This window comes from Sebastes fasciatus, chromosome 2 (assembly GCF_043250625.1).
Source record: "Sebastes fasciatus isolate fSebFas1 chromosome 2, fSebFas1.pri, whole genome shotgun sequence".
Lineage (NCBI taxonomy): Eukaryota > Metazoa > Chordata > Actinopteri > Perciformes > Sebastidae > Sebastes > Sebastes fasciatus.
In genome coordinates, this window is record NC_133796.1 from 26,442,122 (window position 1) to 26,455,783 (window position 13,662).

Here is a 13,662-nt window from a genome sequence, read left to right on the forward strand (position 1 = left end):
CCCACAATGTGTTGGTTTTACACTTACACAAACACAATATGTTAAATAATGAGCTTTAGTTGTGCTGGTAGACAGATTTTTGTCACCTCTGGACAGAGCCAGGCTAGCTGTTTCCCCGTTTCCAGTCTTTGTGCTAAGCTAAACTAAATATTTAAAGGACAATCCTCTAATCTAACTCCGCAAGAAAGCGAATGAACATTATCTAAAAATATCTAACTATCACTTTATATAATATCTTTAAAAAAGCACCCCATCCACACAATTAAAGGTACAGTGTAGGATTTGGCAGTGTCTAGTGGTGTACCCACTAGGAGTACCCGTCCGCTCACTCCTCTCTTTCCAAGACTGTGGTAACGTGAGCCGCTGAGTGCAAAACTGTGGCGACACCGTTCACCTCGCTCAGAGGCCATCCATACCATAATAACTCTACTTTAGGAGCAACGGAAGTCAGACGGCGGCTGACGGTACCACGGTTTAGCACTGTGCGTCTCACGTTACCACAGTTTCCCAAGCGTGTGGGAGAACTACGGTGGCCTTCAGGTAACGTAAAAACGTGAAAGGCTCTCACTAGAGGCAGAGTTTTGTTTGTCAGTTCTGGGCTACTGTAGAAACATGGTGGAGCAACATGGCGGACTCTGTGAAGAGAACGCGCTCCATATGTAGATATGAAGGACTCATTCTAAGCTAAAGAAAACACAACAATTCTTAGTTTCAGGAGATTATACACTAATGAAAACATAGTTATGAATATGATGTTACATTTCTCTTAATAGATCCCCTAAATGTTACACGCTGTCCCTTTAAGAAAATGGAAGCATCAAATATTTGTAAAATATTCTTTTTGCTTTTGCTTGATAAATGACTTTCACAACTAATAAATTAGTTGGTTTAATAGTTGCAGATTAATCCTGTCAACTGAGTACTTGAGTAATTAACTTTTTGAAAAATTGCTAATAGAGCAAAATCCTGAACCGCCCAGATCATCCGATTAGCCTCTGGACCTTTTTTTATAATTTAAGAGACCGATCTTGAATAAGTCAGCAAAGAAAACCCAAGTCTGTAACACACACATGCTTAAACGGTTTGGAGAAACTCCAGTTATCATGAATCACGATGCAGAGCATGACCACCCACAGTTGGCAGATGGTTTGGTGCAGGGTTGCCAGGCCTGAAAGCGTCCAGCCGATGTATTAGTCACCTGCCAGTCAGTGCTGGGTCAAGGCCAGAAATGGAGAAGCCTGACTGTCAGGACTGAACATTACATGCTACAGTCACAAAAACCACAGCAGACATTACATTTGAGACCCCTCTACGGACAGGAAGCACCGACCACCGACTGACATCTCTGTATTCTAGCAGGCACAGACTATTCTGGTAAATTAGTTATGCTTTTTAAGGAAAAAAGGTAAGAGGATTTAACTGTTTTACAATGCACAACGTGTGACCAATTTCTGCTCACACCTCCAACGATGGGATATTTCCTTTGATCCACAGGAGCAGAAATGATTAAAATCTCTTTCTCTGGTGTAGCATCACACAAAGGCAAAGACTGGGAGGGGGGAGGGGAGTGGAAATGTGAAGGGGGAGGATGCAGATACGTGTAGCAGCGAAGCAAGGTGATAAAACTAAAGGGAGCGAGACAAGTGATACGCAGCGAGAGGGGAGGGTACCACCGTGATGTGGCGAAGCAGCAGAAATGAGATGAGATTATTTATGGCATTAAGAGAGCATGAAATAGAATCGGGCGGAGGCTTGTTTGTGCCGCTGCCCAAAAGGACAGAAAGACTGAATTATATGTAGTCAGAGAGATCATCTTCAGTCCACAAATACACCATAATGCACCTCTCTATTACTTTTTGTAGTTCAAAGGCGGGAAAAAGAATGATTTTATGCAAGTTGCATAATATGCATAACACCTGCATCAAACATGCAGGTAAGGGGAGTGTGGACTACAACATGCACTACATGACAGTCAATTAAAGGTTTTCTGGCTCTATTGTGACAGAGAAATGACTCGCTGGGACTGTTGGGAAGGAGGGAAACATTTCACCACTCTGATGTAAAGTAACAGTGCTCGTATTTATCAAAATAGTTATCTGGTTATTTATCAAAAGTACAAATCCCTCACTTTTACTCCTACAAACAACTTTAAGAATACAATTTCTTACAACCTAAAAATGCTCTTAAATCTAAAAGAGGTTTCTTAAGTTGGTTGAGAGTAGATCCTAGACGGAGCTGAACAGACACCTTCTCAGACACGTCTGATGAATAAAACATTAGCTGGAGCAAGATTCAAAATAGCTTATTTTTTGCATTTGATTTGAACATCTGATAGGATGTTATACAACTTTTTTTGTTCTGGTTTCTTTTTTTATCATGGGTGCAAACAACAAGAGCAGTCACTTTCCATGCAGCGTTATTGCCTAAATTGGCAATGCTGTACTAAATTCTCCTTATCGTAGGATTTACAGCAGCAGCACAATTTGTCAAAAAACTGGAGCAGGAAAGAAATTCCTAATGCATATATTTATACATTACACATTTAATTAATTTATAATTAATTTAATGGATTTTTGTTAATTCCACATGTTAATTGCCATTGGATACCTTAAGGATTTAAAAAAAAAAACATATGGCAGATTTAAATTCTTGAGAGCACGCATATGATTAATAATGTAATGACTTGAGAGTGGCTCTTAAAGGTCGCTCTCACACTTCGCTGTAAATACGACAGAGTAGCTTAAAGGTATAATATGCAAGAATTAACAAAAAAACAATGTATAGACTGATAAAAAATAATACCTCTCAATCATTACTTATGTCCCACTAAATGTGTGGTGGTGTCTGTATCTGCAGAGACTCTGCAACCCTCTGCCTGTATTTTCTCTTTTCTTTTTATTTAGCTTCACTCGGGACGAGTTAACACAGTGGTTTGTCCGTTCTGGGCTACTGTAGAAACACGGCGGCCTGCTCTGTGAAGAGGACCCGCTCCCTATGTAGATATAAACGGCTCATTCTAAGGTAACAGAAACACAACGACTCTTATTTCCAGGTGATTATACACTAAAGAAAACATACTTATTAATATTATATTCATTTCTGCCAATAGATCCCCCGAAATGTTACACTGGTCCTTTAAGAATGATAAAATGTGATATACATGTATAAACAGGGAAAAAATAATACAAAATTGGCCGACATGGAAGCAAAAGGATAACCAGCTGGTAGAAGAGAAACATCAAAGAAAGCATATAATGAGGAGAATTTAGTACCACATTGCATGCAAATCAATGTCCGCTTTTTTGCTGTTGTTTGAACCCATGATAAATGAAAAAAAAAGAGATGTAACATCCTATCAGATGTCCAAGTCAAATGCAAATAGTGAGCTAAAGCTATCCTATTCTGAATTAGTGATACAGTTCAACAGTTTTTCATCCGTGCAAGCAAGCAGCGACAAGAAAACGGCTGAGACTTCTAGCTGACTTTGGTCCTGTAGTTTCCGGTTCAGCGGCTGTGAAAACACACAACACTGGAGCTGTGATCTAGGGATTTTAACATAACCTGAACACGCCCCAACTTCACAGAGAGTTGCAGTTTCTACGGCTGCTAAACCACAAGTGTGACCAGTGACAAGGTTCGACTTCTCAGCACTCTGTCACATTGTGTTAATAAACCGAGATGACAGCTTGAGGTGTATTCATAGGTTTAGAGGTAAGGCATATATTCAAAATCAATGATAGATTTTAATTGGCAAGTAATTAATGGTTGATTTGCATGTTGTTTGCTACAGCTACAGCATCTCAGGTACTCAAATACATGATTTATATGGTTGTCAAGTGCATGTATACATGTACTTATCTACATATGTTGATTCTAACAGGAAAGAAACAAAGCATCTGTTTCAGTATGTAAGAAGGCTATGTGTCTCCTACGACGTCTCCCTCCTGGGTATTATTGCTTTGTTCAGAGTTGTGAGATTAGCAGCGTATGTGGGCGTTCAGAGGATACTCACCACCAGAGAGAGCGGCCTCTTCCATGACACCACGCCGATCAGTCCAGAGAGCAGCACCTGGGAGAGAAGACCCAAAACAGAAGCTGTAAGCGGTGATTGATACTGACAAGTATGTGGAAATAAAGATGGATGTGTCTGCATCGAAGAGAATCGATAACAATAACATTGTAATGACCAAAAGAATTACTGAGATCTGGGATACGAGTTTGATGGTGCAAGAAAAATGAGCAATCAAGTTTCAAGTTCAAGTTATATATTATCAAATCTGTTACAGCATGGGGTAGAAGTAGGAACATCAAAGCTTTGTGCTCTTGTGAAAAGCAGGTAAAGGCAGCGGGAAATAAAGTGCACAAAAGATGTCCATGACTGATACTATTGTGATAGTAGCTGTACATTATACCTGTTTTCTATGAGCTTTAGACAGATATTTCCACCCATCTATCACAGTGGGCTGAAGCCTATTCCTGCACACAATGGGTTAAAAGTACACTATAATAATACTTAAACTATAGGTGTAAGATAATACTAAAAGTATACTATAATAATACTTAAACTATAGGTATAAGATAATACTAAAAGTATACTATTAGAGAACCTAATGTAAAGTAATTCCTGTTAGTATACATTTGTTAACGTGAAAAAGCCCTCGAGCAGCCGTAGTATTACAGAAGGCAGCGAAGGACGATGGCCCCGATCAGACAGAGTGTGTTTTAGCAGCCTGGACGTCATTTTGTAATTGTTTTTAATGAGAGTGAAGCATTTTGCGCACTTTACTTTCGCGCATTCTTTGGTGTTGCTGAGCATCTCGCGTTTTTACAGGAGTGCCCTGAGCGCCTCGAGTTGAAAAATTCAACTCAGAAAGGAAAAGAGTCCGACCAGGGGCGATTCTAGGATCAGGCCTTTAGAGGGGCTCAGCCCCTAATGAGAATGTGGCATGTCATGACAGTCAAGGGCGTAGGTTTTGTTTCAAGATTGGGGGGGACAAGTAGTTATGTTGGAAATGTCTTTATTTATGTAAAGGAAAACACAAAATTCAGGTGCCAGGTGACAATTCAATTTATTGGCTCCACAAGAGTCTCAGCTTTCCAGTAATACCCAATTCCAAGACTGTTTAGGGACATCAGTATGCAGAAATATTCATATACACCATTTTTATAATAGGCCAAAATAACCCATTTATACTGCATTAAAAACACTGCATGTTGTTCCCCAAACTGCATGTGATTATCCCAAAGTGGGCATATCTGTAAAGGGGAGACTCGTGGGTACCCATAAAACCCATTTTCATTCACATTTCTTGAGGTCAGAGGTCAAGGGACCCCTCTGGAAATCGCCATGCCAGTTTTTCCCTCACCAAAAATGTTGCCCAACTTCGGAGCGTTATTTAGCCTCCTTCCCGACAAGCTACCACGACATGATACCAAAGGATTCCTTCCTTAGGTTTTCTAGTTTAAGACTGGCAGCATCTTAAAGACAGTAACGTCGGCCCGGATCGCCAGCAATCCTGCGAGTCTCAGAGGGTTTGATAATTATTTTTTAGGGGTGCTGAGATGAAATGTGGGTGTGCTCGAGCACCCCTTAAAAGAGTCTAAAATCATTACTGCGCCCCACGTCATTTTTTTCTCATTGTGATGACTTTGCTTGATACCTGGAGCTATATGACTTTACCAACCGTAATTATCATGATCTGAGCAGACAACAGCAGGAGGCAAATCAGTGCGGTACTTCTAGATTTCGGTTCATTTACAGTTTATGGTTTGTGTTAAACTTACATTAGCACTCATTCGGTGGTTGCCTAGCAACAATTATAAAAAAAGACGCAGCCAACTGCAAAAAACGCTCTGTCTGAGCGTGAAACAAAAAGGCAGTACAGTGCGCCCTCCCATTTTCCACCTGCAAAATGTGCTCTGTGTGATCAGGGTCGAAGTCAAGTGACTATTATAATCCACACGGGGAGGAGGTGGATAGATGTGTCAACAAAAACAAAAAAACACGGGAGACCGACAGTCAATGTGGGTTTCTTTTGACCATCAATCATCCCCTAACCTTTACCAAGAGGTTGTTATTGTAACGATGACGACAAAAGTCCCCTAACCTTAACAAAGTGGTCATTTCATCTAAAACCATGATGTTTTTCCAACTAAATACGTATTTGAACCCAAACCATGTTATTTCCCTAAACCTAAACAAGTCATTTTTTGTGACTAAATCTAACTAACAACTGTTTTGAGAGCCACAGACAAACGATGCTGTCCTGCCGATAACACATATATCGATGTTGATCTGGACGGCATGGACAAACAAGGTATTTTGTTGTTTCATTCGGAGGAGTTCTTGTGTTAATACCACGGTGTCTTCATCAGACTGTCTCTCGGGACTTATTGGAGCTCCAGGTTTTTCCATTAGCACTGATTTGCTTTTAGATTTTGTGCTCCATCTACCTGGAACCAGTTACCCTGCAGCTTGATGCGCTGGCTGAAATGAAACAATTCAGGCTATCTGGACCCATCTTGTTGTGATGTCTGTGATTCCCTCTAATACTCCCATCCTGTTATTGAGCCGTCCGTTTGATTTAAACTGTCTGTTTGTCTTTTGTAATGATGTCACACTAAACAGCAGATGTTTTTTAAATGAGATGCCTGATTTAATTAAATTTAGATTTGAAAAAAACAACCGATTGATTTTCTCAGCACGCTTCACTCTGGGCGTGGTGTTGCATTTTTACAGTGTTCTGCTACTGTAGGTGTGAATTTGCGTATATCATCGAAATGTGTGTGAACAAAGGGTACTCATAGCCTCCAGCACTCTGCTGCTCCGCGGTCTCTCTCTGTGCCTTTCACCCTTCTTCACCCTCCATTAAACACCAACATGCTCTCCCCATTTCCCCCATCTCGTTCTCCTTCTTCCCTTCACTTTTCTCTCTCTTCCAGTTTTGCCATCTTTCCTTTTCCAATTTCTCCCCGCTGTATCACACTCCACCTCGGTATTTCTTGCTCCTGCTCTGCGCCCACACAATCACAGTATGTTTCTGCACTTACACACTCACTATCCAGGCTTCTCATTTCTATTTCCCTCTCCATCTTGTTCCACTCTCTAGTTAATCTACCACTTCTTCACTCACCTTGATACCCACAGGACCTGGCGAATGGGATGTCAATATTTCATTTGAGCAAACACACACACACACACACACACACACACACACACACACACACACACACACACACACACACACACGCACACGCACGCACGCACAAACGCACACACACGTGTACTTCTATCTTTTTGAGGACACTCATTGCACACATAATGCATTCCCTAGCCCCTTACCCTAACCTTAACCATCACAACCAAATGGCTAACCCCAACCCTAAACCTAATTCTAACCTGAACCTTCAAACCAAGTCTGAACCTTCAAACAGGCCTTTGAAGGTCTGTCCGAAGGTGAGGACTTAGACTGCACCAGAATAAAGCCTGTAACCCCTTAATGTCCACCGGATGCAATAATGTTGCTGTCCGCTTCTGTTACAACTGCCAGAGACAACCTGCAGCCGTTCAAGCTGGTGGGCCGAAGTCTGCTGTCTCTTATTATTACACTATCTTTACGAGCTGGGTCTATTTTTGCCAAAGACTTCTTCTTTGTTCTTTCCTTGTTCTTTTTGTTTTGTCACTACTTCTCCTCTGAAGTCTGTGAAGCACAAGAATGGGCGTGCTACAGTTTTCTTTTTGCTGATATACACTATTTAGGAAATATAGATACGAAATGAAGATAGCATGCTGAACAAAATAAGTAAAGAACAGCCACAAAGTAGAAATGTGGCAGATCTACATACAGGTATAAACTGCAGCAGCCAGCAGGAGACAGAGGCTTGTGTTACTGAAGGTAACATCCACCCTCTCCATGCACTGCGACAAGGAGTCCAGATATGTTGTGTCACCATTACAAGCCTCTCTCTCTCTGCTTTGTGCTGTTCCTGGCGGCAGAGAGCAAACGCACCGCATAGCTCACCATCAAGATTGAACTGAGCTCCTATCATAATGCAGTTCCTGGTTACATATCCAACTATTTCAGTCTCAGCAGAGATTTCCATAATTATGCAACTTGAGGTCTCATGTTATTCCTTTTAGGAATTCAGAAGCTACAGATATTCCCAGATGACCGTAAGGCAGGTAACAATCTGCAAACGTGATGGCGGACATGCTTCAGTGTATATACTGTACTTCACACAGGACTTGGATGTGTATAATGTGTATAAACAAGTATACAAATCTGAACAGTTTGGGATCAAATATCTTAAGTGAAGGTGTGTATCAAGCCCAAAGTCATTATTTCATGTCCACCACATCCATTCTCATTCCTAGGGCGTCAAATACCGAGGCTTTGACAGCCGTCGGCGTGTGTCACAGCTGCAAGCTTTAGCGCTGGTATGAAATGCACCAGGCGTTCCATTAACTACAATGTAAACCCATCTGCGGCAACAGTAAACGCTCAGAAAAAGTGCGACGGGAGTGTGGTGACGTAGTTTTAAGAGTAAAAGAGAAACTGCAGGGTGGGTAGGAGGGGAGGTGGATGGGTCCAACAAACACAGGGCTTTCATCCAGGAGACCGCTGTTCGTGTCCCGTGTGTAAGTTTCCCTTTCCTGTTACAATCAGCTGTTCGTTTGTGTCCCATGTTCACAGCGTTCAGTTTCATTTTAACTTTCACTAGTAGTTTTAAGACCTACCATGTAGTTCTTTCCTAAACCTAACTATAGTGGGTTTTTTGGCCTAAGCCTAAAGTAACGAAAAGGATAAAGAGTGGTTTTGATGCTGAAAATAAAGTGACGCCGAGGGGTTTGACAAAGCGGCAGTATGTGACGAGTTGGGATGAGAACATGTAGCCACATCTCACTCTTTTATTCAGATTTTTATATCACGACTCTTATCACATTGATGTGGATGATATGCATTCTTTTGTGAGTAAGAGTAAAGAAACAGATTCAACATTGAAGCGCACCTTTCCTTCAGCCATGTCATATTGTTGTAGATATCAAAGGTGCAATCAAACATACAGCACACACACACACACACACACACACACACACACACACACACACACACACACACACACACACTGATGGTCGAATGATCACCACTGCAGCAGAGACTGAATGTAACTGAAATGTGGGGAGGCTCTTTCTCTCTTTGTCTCACCCTGACTTCTTTCTCCTCATGCCCATCCTTTCTGTCCCTCCGCTATATAATGCACGTCTGTGCGCCAATGTTATGTATACAGTGTGTGTGTGAAGGACTGTGTGTGCACCTGTGCGTTTCTGTGTGTCTGTGGTTTGAGGGGAGAAATGATGTGAGGGCAGGAACCATGTGATAACTCTGCTGGTTGTCAGTCACTGGAGGCTTTTCCCCTTGGCTGCTCCCAGAACAGGATTAACACAAAATACTTAGCAGCATTAGTCACTGAAACCTGGGCAGCACACACCCACTAACATACTGAATTAATGCTGAAGCATCTTTCAATACATTTGCATATTTCCTGGTATTCTATAAAAATGTATAAACTGCTCAATAAATACACTGACCGATTCAAAAGCTCAGTCATAGCAAAGAAAAACAACAGAAACAGGAGCAGCAGGGCAACAAATGACGTAATTAGAAGTCTGTACACATGTTTTAAAAGTCGCACTGACCCTGATAATAAGGTATAAGCACTTCTATAATTTGTTTTGAGCCTAGACCACAGAACAGCTTTTAGTCAGTCGCTGTGAGACGTGTTGGTGCAGTACAATGTGTAAGGGATAATGTCCAGCGAGCCAGTCATTCATGGAGGGGTCATGCCTCGCCCTGAAGGTTGTTTTTTTTCACAACAATGACCCGCTAGTTGCACATTATCCCACTTATTACACGGCTACTTACTTAAGAAATCAATAATTTGACACAAAAATTGTCCGCCACAGTCTGACATCAAAACTGCGTCCATAACAACCGTCTGCTATAAAGAAATAACACTGTAGACTGTAGAACGTCGTGATTAACCAATTAGAATCGAGTATTCAACAAAGCTGTGTAATAAATGGGGTTAAATGATGCTGAAAACTGATATTTACCTTAAAGGGAGATTTGTCAAGTATTTCATACTGTTATCAACATGGCAGTGGGCAAATATGCTGCTTTATGCAAATGTATGTATATATTCATTATTGGAAATCAAACAAAAACAGCAACAACAGCCAAATATTGTCCAGAAACCCTCACAGATATTGCATTTAGCATAAAAATATGCTCAAATCATAAAAACAAAATAAAAGAAAAAAGATAACACTGTGAGAAATGTGTTCAGGAACAACAACCAGACTGAATTTGAGAGTTGAATAACATTTAAAGTCATCTAATCTTTGATGTCAGTTAGTCGGCAGAGCAGGATGTTCAGATCATTAAGCATATCAGCTCGTGGCGTACAGATGGAGGGTAACAACTTAAAAACGACAGGCGATTTGATAAAGTGAGCATAAAAACCTGAATTAATGTTTAAAACTGCAGCTCTTCTGGACTAATATGAAACTATGAGGATGTTTTCTGTGTGTCTATTACACACTCACATGCAGATGCACAAGGACACACACGGAGTACTGACAAGTGTAAATGGAAAGGAGAGATAAAAGCGAGGCTTTGGCTTTTCACAGGACTGGATCAGAGGAGCCAGAGTCACATGAAAGGATGCATTACTGTGATACTCTGACAGAGACAACTAACACCTACTCACACACACAAACCCAGAGATGACATGCCATTTGAGGCCCACCACAAAGCAAACATTTAAAAATACAACTTAAAATCCCCTTTTTACGGATCAGTGGTTTATTGCAAAGTCAGTGTGAAAAGGTTTGAACTCAAACTGCTTTATGACAGAAAAAAAGACACGTGAGCCCTGTTGGTTCCCTAAACCCAGTAAGTGATGAGGCTGTGTAGCTGCCACAGCAAATTCCAGCCACACAGAACGCACATATCCAGTACCAGTGTCCGAAAATAACGTTTTGACTCACCAGACAAGATGAAAAAATCCACCAGCTACGCATAGTTTTTAATTGGCCAATCGATAAATTGCCTTTTTGTGTCCCATATACATTTGTCTCAGTACATTTCAGTAGATGGTGAGGATATAATTTCCTCACCGTCACATCCAGTGGAAACTAGTACAAAAAAAATCACAATCCTACAAAATGTGTGTGTGAATGAGTGCCGTTTTCCCTCTCACATAACAGTAAGTTATTTCTGTCCTAGACATTAAGTTTGGAGTGACACAGAGTTTCATTTGGCGTAACGATTAGTGTTAGGTGAACTGCTAAAATGTGAAAATATAGGACTCAGGATTTTTAAACTTCTGTTTAAAGTTATTTTGTGAGTCTGGAGACTTCGGTGGCGTTACAGATATTCAAATACTCCGCAGAGGTTTATAGTCAAGTGTGTCATGATCAGGATGAGGATTAACAAGTCCTCTCTTATGAAAAGGTTTGGGTACCTCAGGGGTATTATTATTAGAAAGTGACTGATAAAAGCTTATGAGACCACCCGTTGTTAAGAGATGGTGAGGAGAGAGCTGAGCTGCAAGACAAAACTCTCACTGTCTTCTTCAATCTGTGTACGAACCAACCGGAGATTTAGAGTACTGACTAAAAGAATGAGCTGCGTTTATGTCTGGTCTCAGTTTAGAGTAAGGAGCTTAGAGATTTTGAGGGAGCTCGATATCGAGGCACTTCTCCTTAACTTTGAGAGGAGTCAGTTAAGACACTTGTTAGGGCTGCTTCCTGAACTCCTCTCCTTGAATATATCCTGGGCACTACTGACTGGGAGGAGACCCCGGGGCACACTAAAAGACTTTTCAAATCTTAACAGATAATGAAAATGTGAGAGACCCCACACATGTTATGTTAAATTTAACAGTTTTGTTCCTGTAGTGTGTGGTGAGCAACGATTTGGCCAAAACAGCACAACACATACTAACAGATTCATTCATGAACAACAAGAGTCCCGACTAAAAAAACGGAAATCTCAATCAAACGTGACTTTAGTGTAAACAAACATGGCGGACGACGGGCAGGAAGAATTAGCGATGTTAGTTTTTGCACAACTTTGTACTGAAAATTTGACGAAAGATGGATGGATGAAGTCATGGAAACACATTAAATAAACACTTGTGTTGTTGCCACAAATTAACACGTTTTTCCTCCATTTCTGAGGTCCATCTTACTACTACTTTATGCTCTGTGTTTACATTAGCCGCGGCCACCATGACTGCGGTGGTTGTCCTTCCTTCTTCAGTCAGCTTGGTTTTCAATTGGCTATCGTTCTTTCCCACATGACTGCGTCATCGGTTGTCCTCGTGGTTCCCCAAAGACAATGGGATATCCGATCGTAAATATTGAACATGTTTGATATTTGCGATTTGAAATCGATGCGGCCAGGATGGATTTCCGAGCCTATTGGGGGATGTAAAAAAACACTCCTAACATACCTCATAACCACAGGAATATCTGGAAAGATAATCTTAAGAACCATCAAAAAATCGCGGCTTTGGTGACAATTGTCGGGAATCGGGCCCAAAATCAGCTTGATTCTCGAGTAGTGTGTAACCGGCATTATTTGAGTAAAACTGATTATTTTGTCTTTGTTCCAATTTTCTGTTTTCTCATGTAATAAATAGCTTGTTGATCTTGCATAAAGGGCTGTTCACGGTTTATTTGTTATTCCCTACACTGTTTTTCTACATACACAAATACAGATACTTAATTCCGCCCACTAGCAACAGTATGCCGACGACACAGCATTCATTGGTTTACTGCTGGAAGGAGATGAAAACAGTGAATTGAAGTACTTTTATCATATCTCATAGCTCACCACCTGTTGTAAGGGCAGACTTGATAATTAACGGAAGTGAGATTATGGGAGCTAGATATCAGCACTCATTATTTAATTTCAGTAGTCCTATTTTGATTAAAGACCCGCCTGCGCTGGTAGTAGATGATTTTAGGAAGCATTTTTAATTCTTGGCTGAGCTTTAGAGTATATGGTGAAGAATGTAATAGCCTATTGTATCTCTGGTAGAGATTAGGCTATTGTGATGTGAGAAAGCATAATTTAGAGCTGGTTGTTCATTAGTGTTGCATTTTCTCTCAATTTGTCAGTGGATACATGGGAGCTAAAAATAAAACCACATAACTGTGAACACACCCAGCTAAATTATTCAGCAATCCCAGTAACAAATGTCACATTTGCACATAAAATATAACCACCTGTACATTTTAACGCAATCAGAGACAACAGTCAAATAAAAAAAGAACTTAAATTGTTGTTTAGAGTATGTCAGAGAAGCATTGGTTCAACTCTGAGCTCACAGTGTGTGTGGTATTTATTTCATATTCTATCAAAAAGTGTTTCTAATATTTTCATGTCTACCTCTAGAAGAAAGATATATATATTGCGGAGCTGCTGTATTGCAATGGATTACATCATAAAAGGTGTTTTTATTTTCACATTTTTGGCCACTGTGTATATGCAGATAAAATCAAGTGGAATTATTTCTTATACTGAGAGTGTCAAGTCAAATCAATTTTATTTATAAAGCCTCACAAATCACAAGTTGTCCTCAAGGGGCTTT

At 40.6% G+C, this 13,662-nt stretch overlaps 1 protein-coding gene across 2 annotated transcripts in view; it reads right to left on the reverse strand.

Moving 5' to 3' along the window:
* fam189a1 (family with sequence similarity 189 member A1) overlaps positions 1-13,662 on the reverse strand; it is a 137,735-nt gene that overhangs the window by 62,910 nt on the left and 61,163 nt on the right. For both annotated transcript variants that reach the window (XM_074616151.1, XM_074616160.1), the window contains exon 2: positions 4,013-4,069. In XM_074616151.1, the coding sequence (XP_074472252.1) occupies positions 4,013-4,069 (57 nt within the window). The remainder of the gene's footprint in view (positions 1-4,012; positions 4,070-13,662) is intronic.